Source organism: Petaurus breviceps, unplaced genomic scaffold (genome assembly GCF_028583685.1).
Source record: "Petaurus breviceps papuanus isolate PSGF00001 unplaced genomic scaffold, PetGlider_PUasm1.0 567, whole genome shotgun sequence".
In the NCBI taxonomy this organism is placed as follows: domain Eukaryota; kingdom Metazoa; phylum Chordata; class Mammalia; order Diprotodontia; family Petauridae; genus Petaurus; species Petaurus breviceps.
In genome coordinates, this window is record NW_027186383.1 from 2145378 (window position 1) to 2161939 (window position 16562).

General features: G+C 44.5%; 1 protein-coding gene across 1 annotated transcript in view; it reads right to left on the bottom strand.

Moving 5' to 3' along the window:
• Positions 1-6412: 6412 nt before the first annotated feature.
• ASB1 (ankyrin repeat and SOCS box containing 1) overlaps positions 6413-16562 on the bottom strand; it is a 30324-nt gene continuing 20174 nt past the window's right edge. The window contains exon 5 of the mRNA XM_069103117.1: positions 6413-15854. Coding sequence (XP_068959218.1) covers positions 15721-15854 — 134 coding nt within the window. The 3' untranslated portion in view covers positions 6413-15720. The remainder of the gene's footprint in view (positions 15855-16562) is intronic.

The following is a 16562-nucleotide window of genomic DNA, read 5'->3' on the forward strand; positions in this document are numbered from 1 at the left end:
AACCCGGGGCTACTTGACTATTAATGCACTGAATATAATTTTACCATTATTTTTAAAGCTCATTAATCTCCCACCTGGAGGAAGGTGAAGATTCATAAAATAAAACATATTAAGACAACTTTATGGGAGGCCGGGAGACTGGTGGGAGGGATACTGGATTATCACCTAGTACAGTGATGAGCCTCAAAGACAGGCAACCCCTGGCCTTTATTCTGGACTGTGCCTTCAGCAATCATACCGGCCAGCATTTATACAACACTTTAAGGTCTACAAAGTGCTTCACAGCACTTGTCTCCACTGATCCTCACAAAAGCCCTGAGAGGGAGGTGCCATTATTATTTCCATTTTGTAACTGGGGAAACAGAGGCACAGAGCAGTTAAGTGATTAGCCCAGAGTCACATAGCTACAAAGGGTTTAAGGCAGGATTCCAGTTCAGCTGTGTGCCTAGCTCCAGGTACACTCCACCATCTAGAAATCACCTTATCTCTGTGCCCCAACTCTGCTAGAATGGAGGACTTGGAGTTTGTACATAAGAACATGTCCTACTGTAATGTAATGCCAAGGAAAGGCAACTTCCCAGGTTCAAAATACCAGCATAGGTGCTCTCCATTTCATTCAGTGACCAACCAAGAACAGAGAAGATCAAAACATGACATCATTCCAAATACAGCATTTACTAAGTGTGATTAAATAATCTCCAAGGACTACCCCACCCCAGGACCTTCCAATCATTCAGTCAATTATAAAGTTCCTGGTCTAAATACTTCTCCACCCCTAGGCTATACCTTCATTTAGTCCACCACAAAGCCCCTCTTCTCAAATGGAGATTAGTTTCCAAACATAAGTAAAGTACCTTCATTTGTCAATCACAGAGCACCAAAAGGTCAAAAGTTCCCCACTCCTGGATCTCAATTGAATTTACCCCAGAGTTACATCAAGTTTAAACACAGCACTTAATACCCAAATGGAGGTCTTTTCTTCATCTTGACAGGAGGCAAGTTCTCAGCAATCTTAGTTCCTGGGGAGACAAGGCTCAGCAAGGCCACAAGATACATTGCCAGTCCCTTCATCAATTCATCCTCTGTCTGTAGAACAGTCCTAGAACCCCTGAAAACATTAGCAAAACCCTCTCCCAGGATTTCTGTAAACATACAACCAGAAAATCCTTCTTCAGGGCTTCTGAACCAACAGAAAGGTTCCCAGACCCCTGCAACAACAGCACTGTCCTTCACCAGTGTACAGTATTCATTCTGTCTGCAGGACAGTCTCCAGACCCCTGCAACAACAGCACTGTCCCTCACCAGTGGACAGTATTCACTCTGTCTGCAGGACAGTCTCAGGGCTTCTTAGCCAAAAGCCAGGTTCCAGGACTTCTTCAACAACAGAACTGTCTTTCACCAGTGGACAAATCTGGCAAAACAACATCAAAACAGACAGACAAAGTACCAGCAAAACAGCCATGTCTCCTCAGTCCTTGGCAGCTCAGGGGGCAGGTCTCAAAAGTCCAGGGCAATTCAAAGCGGCCACCAGCAATTCTCTTAGTCTCTCTCTCTGCCTCCACGAGGTGCTGCTTCCAAAAAGTCCTTCCGCCTCTCTCTTGTGTCTCTCCAAATCTATGTCACCAGCTCCTCCAAGTTCAGGATTTTCTTTTCACATCAACAAGTCCATCCCACAGGTGGGATTAACAAACTCTGGGTTTTAACACAATCAATTTGAAAACCAAGCCAATACAGGGGAATCTTTAATTGCCATTACTATCACACCTACTCAATAATTGTCCCAAAGAGGAATGGGCTGTTTGGGTAGGTAGTGAGCTCTCTGGCCCTGGAGACCTTGAAGCAGAGTCAGGAATTCTTATTCAGGTAAGGTGAGGCTGACTGGGTGCTGAGGCCCCTTCCTCCTCTGAGATTCTTAGACCATGAGAACAGGTCAATCTGATGCTAATCCTCAAGTTCTTTTTTAGCTTCTCCAAGGCACTAGTCAGGCACTGGGATCCTGGGGATCTCTTCCAGCTCCTATGTCCTAGAGGCCTTACCTACTCAAGCATTTAGCCCAGTTATTTATGTTTCCCAATCTCATTAATGATGATGATGATAATGATGAAAGCATTTATATAGACCTACTATGTGCAAGACTCTGTGCTAAGTACTTTACAATTTTTATCGCATTTTATCTTCACAACAATCCTGGGAGGTAGGTCCCCTTATTATCCCCATTTTAAAGATTAGAAAACTGAGGCACACAGAGGTGAAGTTTCACGCATCTAATAAGTGGCTAAGACCAGAGTTGAATTCAGGTCTTACAGGCTTGGTGCACTGCCCACTTCCCCCCCCCCCCCCCAATCTGTCCCAAGACAGGACACTTCAGCACAGCTGCCCCTGGGCATTCCTTGTCCTTCCAATGGGCTGGCTCTGGAATTGAAGAGTGAGCACTGTTCATTCAGCCAGAGTTCCATCCATGGGCACAAAATCCTCCACACTGCTGGCCAGAGGAATAGCTTCCCATGATTCCCATCTTCCCTGTCCCCTGCCTTATGCAGCCCTGGCCCAGATTGGAGTAGAGTTTAAATAGGTACAAAAAAACAAGTACAAAGAGTTGTTCTAATACACAAGTCAAACAGCATCTTCTGCATGAAGCCTTTCCACATATTCCCACTTCTGGTGCCCTCCTTCCTTAAGCCCCCACCAAAAAAAAATATATATATATATATATATATATATATGTATGTATGTATGTATATGTATACACACACATATATTTCAACAAATATATGTATGAATATGTTGTATGTATACTATATATAGTATAAATGTGAATCTACTCTGCAGATATTTGTCTTTATTAATGCTGTATATTTATGCTGCACATTAAATTTACATTTACTTTCTAGATATACATATACAACATAAAAACTTAATAAAGTCAAATATCTACTGTGTATGTATATATGTATTATCTATCTATCTATCTATCTATCTATCCATCTATCTATCTATTTATAACTAATTATTTTCTCTCCTGTTAGATTATCAGATCCTTTAGATTAGGGATTGATTCCTTCTTTATACATGTATCCCCAGAGCCTGCCATGATTCCTGGAACACAGTGATAAATGGTTATTGACTCATTCATTCATTCATTCATTCATTCCTCTCCAGTCCCTGCTCCCAGCTCCCCAAACTTCATCCTATGCTTCAGCTTCCTTCTCACCCTGGAAGAGCCCTCCACCCCTGAAGCATTCTCTTCCTATTAGTCAGGTCCTGCTAGAACCTCCATTTTGAGAAAAAAAAATCCAGGGCAGTCATCCTTCACTCCTCTCCAGGCTCCATCTCTGACTCTCCAAACTTATCTACCGTGCTCCTGCCCAGGTACTTTCTCCTCCCTACCCTCTTTTTAGTACAGTGCCTGGGGCATAGTGAAAGCTTCATAAATGCTTGCTGACTGACTGACTGTTGCTCAGACTTTGGCAAGTACCATACCATGACCAAAAGCACCAAGTCCATCCATGCGTGGCCATGACTGAAGCCTGAAGATTTGACTTGAAATCATCTGACCCTTATATGACTTGTTCACCACCCCATATTTAGTGTGATTATGTCAGAAATTTCCATTAGTTTGATGATTCTAGAATTTTGTGACTGCTTACACCTCCCCCACCAAAAATGGGAGTACTGTCTGGAAGAATGCATTGTTTTTGCTTAGGAATGATTGTTGAGCTCAAAACAAAAGGATGGAAGGAAGGAAGGAAGGAAGGAAGGAAGGAAGGAAGGAAGGAAGGAAGGAAGGGAGAGAGGGAGGGAGGGAGGGAAGAAGGAAGAAGAGGGAGGGGAGGGGAAGTGAAATGTTTGTTTATTTTGGGGTGACACATTTTAGGAAAGAGAGAGTCCATAGGAGAACAGCCATAATAGTGAAGGTTCTCAAGTCTATGATACATGAGTGTTGTAAACAACAGATTGTAGGGTTTTATTTTTTTATCTAATCCATATTTTTTTTCATTTTATTGGATTGTTTAATCCCTTCACATTTAAAGTTATAAGAATGGTTAATATTTTTCTCTATGTTTCTAATATTGTTTTTTTCAAGTTTGGAAGTTTTTTTTTCCTCTCCTGCTACTAGGGATATAAAAACAGAAATGAAATGGTCCCTGCTCTCAAGAATCTTATTTTCTGAGAGAGGGAGTAAGCTAGAGATAATATGTGCAGGACAAAGTAAATGAAAAATAACTTCGAGGCAGAAGGAATGGCTGGTATTTTCTGGAAAGACCTTGTATGACAGGTGGCATTTGACCTAAGTCTTGAAGGAAGCTAGAGATTCCAAGAGGTGGAGGAGGCATGGGGAGAGAGGGAATTCCAGATGGGGTGAAGGGGATGGAGCATGGAATGCAGAGTACAGCAAGAAGGCCAGTTAAAGTCCATGAGGGGGCATGATGTGCAGTCAGTCTGAAAAGACAGGTTGGTATTTAACCGATAGCAACTACTTTTTGGCTCTGGCCAATCAGCTAGTCCTGAACCCATCATCCATCCCATGTCTCACCATCTTTTCCACAAGAAGCGCATGAGAGACTTTGTCAAATGTCCTACTAAATCCCAGGTGATCAATAGCTCCAGAATCTCCCTATTCCAGCAGCCCAGGTCAAAAAAGGAAAGAATGTTAGTCTGGCATGGCTGGTTCTTGATGGAGTCTTTGGGCTGGTCCTTTGGGATTCTCTTGTCTCTTCTATCACTAACCATCCCTTTAATAACACAGTCAAGAATTTCACCAGGAATTAAAGTCAAACTCACTGGCTCACAGTTTGCAGGTGGCATTTTTGGGGGGTAGGGAAAGAAGAAATTCAGAGAGAATGACTGAGGAGAGGTTGTGGCAACAGTGCAATTGCCCTCTACGAGCTACAAACTGCCCCTAGAAGGAATCATCCTTCAGAGGAGTTCTGCTTGAAGTCCTGAATGAGGGCTCCTGGAAAGAAGAGTCCCTCCCTGCCTCAGGTGGGAAGAGAAGAGGAAAGGGGCAGCTAGTCCCCAAAGCTGAAGGATATGCAATGGCCAGAGCTTAGTTTTCCCATCCTCAGAATGAAGGAGCCAGGCTAACTTGCCTCTGAAATCCTTTTTGGCTCTCTAATTCTATGTATAACCCCAGACCTGGAAGGACAGATGTCCTGGAGTTTGGTCCCCACTGCTACTGTGACCTATATGGACTGTGCAGTTAGTTAACTCTGTAGCAATCCCATGTCTGGCCTTATCTTAGAGAACCTTGTTTGGAGGGCAGGGCTCATCGAAACTGTCTTTTCATTGAATTGGAGAGTTTCCCTTCAGAAGAATGTCAACCTCCTGGTCACCACCACTAAGGGATCTATACAGTCCTTCCAACCTATCATTGGGAGGCATTAGCCTCAGAGACGTCATCCAGAATAAACTATAACCTTCATTGCTGGACCACAGGCCCAGATTTAGCAGCATTTCTTAGCCTCTAAATGGTCTTCTTTGGCTGACATCTTACTGCTTAACCACAGAGTTTTCTCTACTGTCACCTACCCCAGAAGTCCTTTTTTTTTTTGCATCTTGGACCTTTTTGGCACTCAATTTGATGAAGACTATGGAGCCCTCACAGAAGAATGTTTTTAAATAATTGAAATGCTAGATTTCAGTTGAAGGCTGGTGAAAATAAAGATGTAACCTTATTCTCATCCAAGTTCACATACCCCATGGAATCTATTCATGGCCCCCAGCTATGAACCCCTGACCAAGCCCTGGCCAAAAGCCTGAAGAGCTAAAAACTGAAGTTTTGTTGTTATTTATTTGTGTGTTTGGAGACTGTTGGTTTATTTTTTTTGGATACTGAGCGTCCCCATCTCGCTGGAAATGCAGTGGTCACGCATGGGCTGCTCTCTCCCACGGGAGCTCTGACCCCTCCTTAGGCATCTTGCTGGCCCTCTCCATGCTCAGCTTTAGCTCAGATCCCCATTGGGTGGAGCCCCCAGCCCGAATGATCCATGAACCTACACATACTACACGTGTCCATCACCATGCCCAAATGAAGACCTTTTATTTTCTCCCACAATAACTTCAGTCACATATCAGGTTTAAGTAAATATAAATACTTCTCCTTTTTCTTTTTTCTTTCTTTCTGCTTTGTTTTTTGGAGGGAGGAAGGCTGGGCAATTGGGGTTAAGTGGGGTTAAGGTCACATGGCTAGTGTTAGGTATCTGAGGCCAGATTTGAACTCAGGTCCTCCTGACTCCAGGGCCGGTGCTCTATTTACTGCACCACCTAGCCGCCCCTATCCTTCTCCTTTTTCATGAGAACTTTCTCAGATCTGTCTTTTCCAGCTGAAATATGTTCACCAAGAACATGCATGATACAGTACAGCTCTGCCTGAAGGAATGGTCCTGAGAAAGGAGGACTTTGGCAGCCACAGTCAGGGAAACACAACCTTTATTGAGGTGACAACATTAATACAGGATGGTCAGTCTTGTCCTTCTCACCTGGGTGCAAGAAACAGTGAGAATGAAGGCCCAGGAAACACAGGTTAGTAGCAGAATGGAGGGACATTCTCCCAGAGGGCTTTCCTTCTGGACAATTGTTTTATTTTCCCAGAGCCCAGCCTTCCCCAGGGAACACATCAGACCCAGCCCTCAAGGGCCACGTGGAGTATAGAGGAACGGTTCAGACAGAGGCGATAATTGTTATAATGAATTCCTATGATGTATGATGATGTGTTTAAGCACACATTCCCGAAATCAGGGCCCCCACAATGTTACTTTGACAGGCCACACTCCTCAGGTTTCCTCAGCTCAGAGCCTCAATAGGAGGGAAGGAGCTTGTCCATTGCAGAGAGACAACAAATGTATTTGTAGGCAATAATAAGCCATACACAGAAGGCTTAGCTTCCCAGTATTCCCAGCCCAAGGTGTCCTGAGCCAAACTGGACCCAGGCCAACCAAATCTCCTGCCCCCATTCACTGTCACCTCCAGGAGAAGGGCATACACTTTTCCATTTCTGCATCTCTGACACTTACTGCATACTCATCTGGGAACTTGCAGCATTTTCCCAATAGAACAGAAGCTCCTTGAGGGCAGGTGCTGATGCGTTTTTGTCAGAGTATGCACAGGGCCCAGCACAGTAGTACCTAGTAGGTGCTCAATAAATGCGTGGTCATTGACTTGTGTCTCGGAATCTTTGCCTTCCTTCAGGCCTCAGTTTACTTACCCCTCTCTGTAAAGCCTCCTTGATCCCCTCCTTGCCCCAAAGTCAAATAATCTATTAATAGATAATTTCAATTAAAAATCCCTGCTTTTGAGGTAGTGTTGGCTGCTTTTTTCTTGGGGTTTCAAGAGCTTACTTAGCCCAGTGACTGACACATGGTAAGCATTTAATCGATGCTCATTGAATTGGCTTGGATTGAAGCATCTGAATCAGGCAGCTGCCCTCCATGCTGGGGGCTTAGGTTAAGGTCAAAAAAGACCAGAAAAGGGTAATGGTGGAAACAGGACACCTCAGGGAAGTGCAGAGATGGGGGCCTAGTTATTCCTGCGAAGCAGAACCCAAGCTCAGCTGTTTCCACCTCCTGAAGGAATTCAAACGTCAGGGGCATGCTCTAGATGGTGGCAGCCCTGGGTAAGGGGCTGCATGCCCTACCCCAGTTCTGTGCAGGGTTCAGAGACTTTCCAGTTTGGCCCAAGACAGGGTGCCACTAAAAATTAGCTCCTGGGCCAGGCTGCCATGCACGGTACTGATGCCCTAATCAAGCTGTCAGCACTAGGGTGGGACGCGATCAACTCAGCATGAGCATCAGCACACAGAATGCAGTTTCCCTCTGAAAATGAGGGGTCAGAGATGGCTTCTAGCTCTACCCAGCTCTGGCACCTTCGAGAGCATCCCCTGCAGAGATGAAGGGCCTCCCACTCAGGCCAGATTCCTTAGGCCAAATATTACTGTTCCATAGGATAGAGCCTGTCTAAGAGAAGGGAAATAGCAGCAGAGACCTCCATCACCAACTGAAAAGGCTTTGGGAAGGTCGGATCCCCATCAGAAGACAAGAAAATGAAGGGAACCCACACTGGGGACCCACGTGTATGAGGCGAGATCCACTGGAGAAAAATCTCATCATCTAGGCAGTCTGCACTTGCCACATGAGCCAGTTGGGGCAGCAAGTCTCACACAGCTGATCAATGGCTGGACTTGGAAACCGGAGCCCTACATCCAACCTTCCTTTGACCCTGACTAGCTATGTGATCCTGGGCAAGCCTCAGTTTCCTGATCTATAAAAGGGGGGTAATAATAGCACCCATCTCCTAGGGCCGTTGTGAGGTTCAATAATAGCAATAAGGGTAATCATGAAGAGGTGGGATGGGGTAGTAGAGACCTGGCCTCAGAGTCAGGAAGACCTTGGGTAAGTCACTCACTCTTTCAGTCTCCCATCTGAAAGTGGCAGGTCCCCTAAGGACCTCCCTGCTCTAAGGCCTGGGAGCTCTACCCACAGAGGCTCTACTGTCTGGCTTCCACCAAGGCACAGCTGGGACCCTGCATTCCTCCAAAGCACAAGTTATTTCTGAGACTAGGATCTTCTCACAGAAACGGTCGCAGTGGCCGCCACCACCAGCGGAAGCAGAGATGGCAGCCACTGGCCGCTTCCAGTGGACAAAGAGTTCTCATGATAAGTAGTTGCCCCATTTTACAGATGAGAACAAAAGGTAACATGGTTTTCCCAAGGCCCCACAGCTTGCACTTGGTAGAACATGGGTTCAGGCTCAGAGACTGCTAGAGTCTTGGCTAGAGTGCAGCAGACCCGTAGGTGTCTGGGCTCCCTTCCTATTTGGAATCTCTGTCTTCTGATTCCTTGACATTTCATCCAATCAGGTTTCATTCCTCCCTCTCCCACCATCACCCTTTTATTTTGTCCGCTTACAATCCGTAAGGAGTAAGGCACCTTTAAAAGTTGCCATTTCACTCAATCGCAGAAGGCGACAGAATCTGGCATCAACAATTTTAGAGCTGGAAAATTACTGGGGTATGAGCAGGTTTATAAAAGGCCCCAGTCTTGAAAAGTCAAAATTTAATTAAATTTCCCAAACGCCCAACCTGGTAACGAGGTAGAAATCACCCCCGAGTGAGCGGCGGGTGTTGGGCTGCTGGCCACCCAAAGCCTGGAACCTTCTATAAAGTTAAAATAGCCTGAACGCAGGGACCCCACCATTTATGCTTGTGGGCCCAGGGATTGAAAATTGGCAGGTTTTAATGAAAGATTGTTGAAAGAATATCAATGAATGAATTTGGGGGGAAGAGAAATAAATTGAATTTGATGTCAAGAACAGAGAGCCAGCCTTCTGTCCCCATCCTCCCTCTGACTACTGAGTGAATGACCCCACACAAGTCACCTCATCTCTCAATGCCCCAGGCTACTCTCTCAGATCATAAGGTTTAGATGAGTGGCTAATCAGTATCAGGGGAGGGAGTATCCACACATTTGCAGACCAAAATCAATAGAAGGATAGAGTCAGGAACCAGACCTCTGGCTCCAATGGTCTAGGGATTCCTGGATGAGGAAACTCCCTCTCTCAATGCAGGCTGGTTATTTTTCTACAACTTCTAGTTGGAGGCATACTAAGAACACAGACCAGTTAGAGGACTTGCCCAGGGTCATCCAGTCCTGTATATGTCAGATATAGGCCCTGAACCTAGGAATTCTTGACTTTGGAGCTGGCTACCTAACCACTACACAATTATGCAATAAAAAGAAGCTGACTGTGCCCCCTTTCATCAATCAGTCACAGTGAAACCCCGAATTTGCAAAGCACCTCCATCATTGCCCAGTACCTTTCTAGTGCCCAACATAAGCAATGTGCTCAGGAAGGTCTCCAGCTCCCCCTCGAGGTGATGGGTGAGTGGCCCAGCTGAGCTGACGCTGGCACTGTGGGCTCTGTCTCTCCTGGGTCTCCTCTGATACATGGCCAATTCACTCAGGCTCCTCCCAGGCCTCTACAACCTCTCTCCCTCCACATGGCATCATTCATAGTCATGACAAACAAGAGGATATGTTTGTAACAGCATATTTTAATGGGTTCCAGCTTACTTGCACAACCTGGGATGGGAGAGCACAGAGCCTTACTTGCTTCACGGTTCATTCTTGGGGAAGTCAGACATCTCTGGAAAACCTTCGATGTCTATGGAAAGAAGCAGGGCTTGAGATGCAGAACAAGGGGGTAGGCTAGGAGGAGGGCTCCTCACAACACTTTGATCCATAACCCAGAAATTAAACTTGGGAACCTGGTAATGAGCTAGCCACAACCCCGGACCACCTCCAAATTTGCTCTCTGTAGCTTGCTTTTAAATGAGTTCAGCTGGATTGGATCTTTCTCTTCTTCCTGAGTCCTTGCTGAAAATTCAATCATTCATTGCGAAAATATTTGTTAATCACCTACTGTGTGCTAGGCATGGTGCTAGGCAATGGAGAAACTGAAACCAAAAGGCGGGGCTCCCGTCTTTGAGGAGCTTATGCTCCACGAGGGAGAACCAGAAACAATGGAATAAGGATGCAGGTGAGTAAGAAACAATGTGGACAAGCAAACACAAAATAACTTCAGGGGAGAACTTGGCGAGGCTTCCCAGAGAGGCAGCCCCCAAGCTGGGAGAGGAGAACGGGGTCTAAGGGAAAGAATGTTGAGCTTTAAACCCGTGCTCTGCAACTGCCAACGGCAAGTCCCCCCGACTCCTGCTGGTTCCTGCATCTCCTGAATGACTGTGTAGAGGTGTAGAGGGAAAGGCTCTGGATCTGCGGACAGAGGCTCTAGGCTCAAATCCCACCTTGTGGTACCTTGGGCAAGTCATTTCTTCTTTCTTAAACTCAATTTCTTCATTTGGAAAATTTAGATTGGGGGAGGTGATGTTGACAACCATTAATGTCCTTTCTGCTTCTATCTTTCCATACCTCATGATGATGGACCAAGAGCATTTTATTGAATAATGGTGCCAGTGCCAGAGTCGGATTTCAAAGCTGAATAGCACAGTGGAATGTAAGCTCCTTGAGGGAAGGGATGGTTTTGTTTAAAGTCTTATACCCCTGTTGTCACAGCAATACTGCATTTCTAATTCATTCACAAGAATTTATTAAGTGGCAAGTGTGCCAATCACTGTGCCATGTGCTGGGGGATACGATGACAAAAATAAAATGGTCCAGTCCCCACCCCCCCCCAAGCATCCTCTACCCCTCTGAAGATGAGCTCCTTGTACATGTATCAGAGGCACTTAAAAACTGTTAACCGAATTGTCCTAATCCCAAGGTAGGACAAAGGTCTCAGGGTGGAGAGGACCTCTGAGGTCAGAAGAGGATACCGTGATATAGGGAGGTCATGTGACTTTTGGCCAACAATCTCGGATTTCATTCCAATTATACATATAAGCGGCTTTAGTTTTCCACCTGAACTGACCAATTAAATTAAACAACTGGTTTGACTAAGTTTTTTTTTTCTCGTCTCACCGGAGCAATTGAATAAATCACCATTTGTTTTAGTGCTGAGCAGTCCCAACCTCAGGTGCCCAAAGAAATCAGGATACAAAAACTGGTGGGAATGATTGGCATGGCAGAAACTGGGCATAGACCAATATTATACACCATATACCAAAATAAAATCAAGAGGGGTTCATGATGTAGATATAAAGGCTGACATTATAAGCAATCTGGGAGAGCAAAGAATAGTTTACCTGCCAGATTTATAGAGAATTGAAGAATTTATAACTAAACAAGAGATAGAGAGCATTACAAAGTTAAAAATAGATCATTTTGATTACATTAAATGAAAAGGCTTTTGTACAAACGAAGCCAATGCAACCAAGATCAGAAGGGAAGCAGAAAACTGGGAAAGAATTTTTACAACCAGTGTCTCTGATAAAGGCCTCATTTCTAAAACATACAGAGAACTGAGTCAAATTTATAAGAATACAAGTCATTCCCCAATTGATAAATGGTCAAAGGATATGAACATGCAGTTTTCAGAGGAAGAAATTAAAGATATCTACAATCATATAAAAATGCTCCAAATAACTATTGATTAGATGCAAATTAAATGCAAATCAAAACAATTCTTAGGTGCCACATCTCACCAGTCAGATTGGCTAACATGACAAAACAGGAAAATTATAAATGCTAGAGAGGATGTGGGAAAATTGGAACACTGATTCATTGTTGGTGGAGTTGTGAACTGATCCAACCATTCTGGAGAGCAATTTGGAACTGCCCAAAGGACTATAAAAATGTGCATACCCTTTGACCCAGCAATACCACTTCTAGATCTGTATCCCAAAGAGATCATACAAGTGAGAGGAGGAGCTATATGTACAAAAATCTTTATAGCAGCTCTTTTTGTGGTGGCAGAGAATTTGAAATGAAGGGTATGTCCATTAATTGGTGAATAGCTAAACAAAGCAAACAGACTTCATAATTACCTGGAGATACTTATATAAACTGATGCTGAGTGAGGAGAGCAGAACTGGGAGAACATTGTATGCAATTACAGACATATCATATCTGACTTTGATAGACTGGACTCCTCTCAGCAATGCAAGGTTATAAGAACTCCAAAGGACTCATGATGTAAAGAGATATTCACATTCAGAGAAAGAACTACAGAGTCTGAATGCACACTGAAGCAAACTACTTGCTCTCTCTCTTTCTCCCTCCCTCTCTCTCTCTCTCTCCCCCTCCCTCCCTCCGTCCCTCTCTCCCCCTCCCTCCCTCCTTCTTTCTCTCTCTCTTTCCCTCCCTCCCTCCCTCTCTCTCTCTTTTTCCCTCCCTCTCTCTCTCTCTCTCTGTGTTTTGTTTCTTCTTTCTCACTGTTCATTCCATTGGTTATGATTCTTCTATACAACCTGACTACTGTTCAACATGAAGGTATTTGTAGATCCGACATTTGGTTGCATGCTGCCTTGGGAGGGGGAAAGGAAGGGGGAGAAAATTTGGAACTCAAAAACTTGTGGAACTGAATGTTGTAAACTAAAACTAAATACATTTAAAAGAAAAAAAGAAAGCAGGATACCCTAAATTCCGTGGACCGCAATGGAGGCCAGAGAATCACAGGATCTCCAAGCTAGACTGAGGTTAACCAGCCAGCCATCCCTGTATGAGAATATGCTCATTAATAAAGTCAAAAGAATAGGATGCTTGAGTTTGGGATTCACAGTGAGAAAGGCTTGCATTCAAATCCTCACACTTGTTCCTGGTGAGACCTTAAGCAGGTCATTTATGTTCTCTGAACTTCAATTTCCTCATACATAAAACATAAGTGCCCCCTTTACTATCTATATACTTCAGTGGGCTGCTAGTGGGCTAATGTATATAAAGTGATTTGTACCTGAAAGTACCATGTTATTATCATGACACTGTGTGACTCTGGGCAACTCTCTTCTCCCTTCTCAGTCTCAGTTTCCCCCCTGGCCCTAGTAGAAGACCTCAGAGGTCCCTGCCAGCTCTAAGTCATGCGGATCCTGTGAGCTTGTGTCTCAGGACTCTAGATACTTGGGGCACCAAAATATCAGAGCAAAAAACCAATGTAATCAATTCTCTAATTATGTGTCTAGCACCAAACATCTGGGCATTTGGAAGCATCCACACAACTGAATGAAATGACCAAGTATGTGTTTGATGCTTTTGCAACAGAGCATTAGAACTTTTATCTCTCCCATCCCCAGTCCCCAGCAGAAGGTATAGTCCTTGAGAACAAGGATTCTCAACTTTGCCTTTTCGTGCCCAACCCTGACACAGAGTAGGTTTATCCCCCAACTGATTGTCCTGTATGTGATGGCAGTGAATGCTGTTGGTATAACACTTTATCCTCCCATAGACTGGTGCACACTGGACAATCCCTATATAATGCAGATTCCTAGAGGGAAGCCATTGTTTCATTTTGGTGACTCTATAACCCCAATACTTAGCACAAAGCCTTGTATGCACAGGTGCTTAATATTGAAATATTGGTTCATTTGTTTAGTTATGACCTCTGAATCTGATCCATCTTCTTTTGAAAATTGCTTCATCTAGGGGATGGAAAGCGGAGAAACTGGGAGACACTTCAGGCTCTCACACTTGGACTGACATTTCAGTGTTTGGGATTACTCCATGTGTGGATTCAGGGGGGACCGAAGTCAAGGTTTAACCTGACACAATTGGGAAAGGATCTTTGAAAGGACATGAGAAGTGACCAAAGAAATTTAGTTAGTCTGACTCACTAAGGGAGGAAGAGAAGGAATGCAGAAGGAAAAAGTGTCCGAGTGAGAAGGCGCTGGAGATGCTGCTTAATCCAACCCCCATCTGAAAAGGAAAGCCATTTAAAACATCACCCAACATGGCCAGGTGTGAAGAATTCCAGTGAGAGGAAACTCTCTCCCTTCCACATCGCAACAGCTGCATTCTTACAAAGTTTCCCATAAATTTGCCTCCTTACTTACCACCCATCATGCCTGGTTTGGACAAAGAGAACAGGTTCATTGTCTCTTCCGTGAGGTAATTGTTCAAATACTTGAAGACCATTTCCATGCCCTTCCTAAGGCTTCTCTTTTCCAGGCTGAACATCAACAATTCCTTAAAATCGTCATCAAATGGCATGGAATTTAATGCCCTTTCTATCTTGGTTGCTCTCCTTTGAGTACCCCCCACATTGTCCATAATGTTCCTGAAATATTTCCCCAAGAATTGAGCCAAATATTCTGTATGGATCTGAGAAGAGCTGAGTTTAAGGAAAATCTCATCTTCCTTCTTCTAGACCTTTGTCTCCTTTAATCTGTCCCATGGCATGCTTGGCTGCCATTATAAAACAATTCTATTGTGTGTATAGATGACTATGTGGGCAGACAAATACACAACTGGTAGACAATGTGACAGTAGGGATTCCTTTCAGGTATGGGCTGGATAAGCCATGAGACAACCACCGAGGCTCTCATCAACTCCCAAATTCTGTGATTTTGTGATATAGCACACATCTGAATACCAAGTGTCCGCTAATCTCTCAGTGGAGGACAATGGACACCGATAGCCCCGTTTGTGCCTGCTCCTCCCTCCCAAGATGCCCTCTGCTCTACTTGGCCTGCATCTCACGCACCTGGAGCTTTTCCCGCGTGAGCACCTTGAGGCCAAAGACAGCGTTTTTACCTTTCTTTGTATTCCCAACACTTAACGCAGCGTCTGGCGCATAGCAGGTATTTAATAAATGAGTGTTGACTAACATTTACCTTTGGTTAAATGTATTTTCCCAAAATTAATTCTTTGCATCCATCAGATATTGAAGTAAATATTTCACTTTAGAAATATAAATATTAATACGGAAGCATATACACCATGAGGTTGCTAATGGCACTATCCTTACGGAGACATTAGCTGACCGCCAGAACCAGACCTACACGCTAGATACACATTCCATTCCCAATTTTGATTATATGCAGGTGGTTGTAGCATCTCAGCTATGAACATTTCAAACAGGGATATCAAGGGAAAAAAAAAACATTGCAATAGCCCCACCATTGAAAACAAGCCAGAGAGAGCCTTCACAAAACACACAAAAGTACCGGAGCTGGTTAACATTGGTAATAACCAAGGCGGTCTTTTTACCAGCAGCTACTTGGGACATTTCTTAATAGTTCAGGATGTGAGATGGACAGTAATGAATACACACCAATTTGGTTCTTTAGATCACCTGCTTTCCTTCTCGAGAAGCATTCCCATAATCACGCTCTGCATCTTAACTCTGCTCATAAAGTAAAAACTGTTTGATGGCATCAGGGAGAGGGAGAGAGGGTATAAGGTACAGCCGACACTTGCCGAGAGCCCTCCTCACAGACACCCGGCAGAGGCACAGCAAAGTCCTCGGGGCACCTAGAGAGGAACAAAAGGAAAGAGAAAAAGGTCACTCAATGGTACCATCTCCCATGAGATGGAATCCAGGCATTGAGCAGCCCTGACCTCCCAGCTCTCAGAGCCACAGTCCTGCCCTGGAGAACTTCCTGGGAAGAATCAAGGTGATAGGTACTGTCTTCCCATTAGAATGTGAGCCCCTTGGTGGCAGGGGCTGTTTTTGCCTTTTATTTGTATCTTATGTACTTATTACAGTGCCTGGCACACAGTAAGCACTTAAATGCTGTGGATGGACTGAGGCACCAGGCTGGTCAAAGTAAAAGAAAAACTAGTTGGAATCCTTTCTTTGCTACTGTAGGTTTAAATGGAGCAACACCCTTATCCCACATCCCCAAGCTTTGGCATGTCCTAGCTGTGATTACCTTCTCCCTTAGATGGGGTTTCCTCTTTCACTGTGCTCCTAACCCTAATTCTAGTTATCAGCATCCCTGAACACAGACTTCAACCTGAGCCTCAAGAGAAGGCAGTGACTGTTCCAGAGTTGTACAATCAGGAAATGGCAGAGGCAGTCCTGGAGCCCAAGCCTTACTGCTACTGTTTAGACTTTTTTTTTAAGCAATCAGGGTTAAGTAACTTGCTCAAGGTTACACGGCCAGGTGTTTCTGGGTGGGTGTTAAGTGTTGGAGCCCGGATTTGATCCCCAGGTCATCCTGACACTGGTGCTGGTGC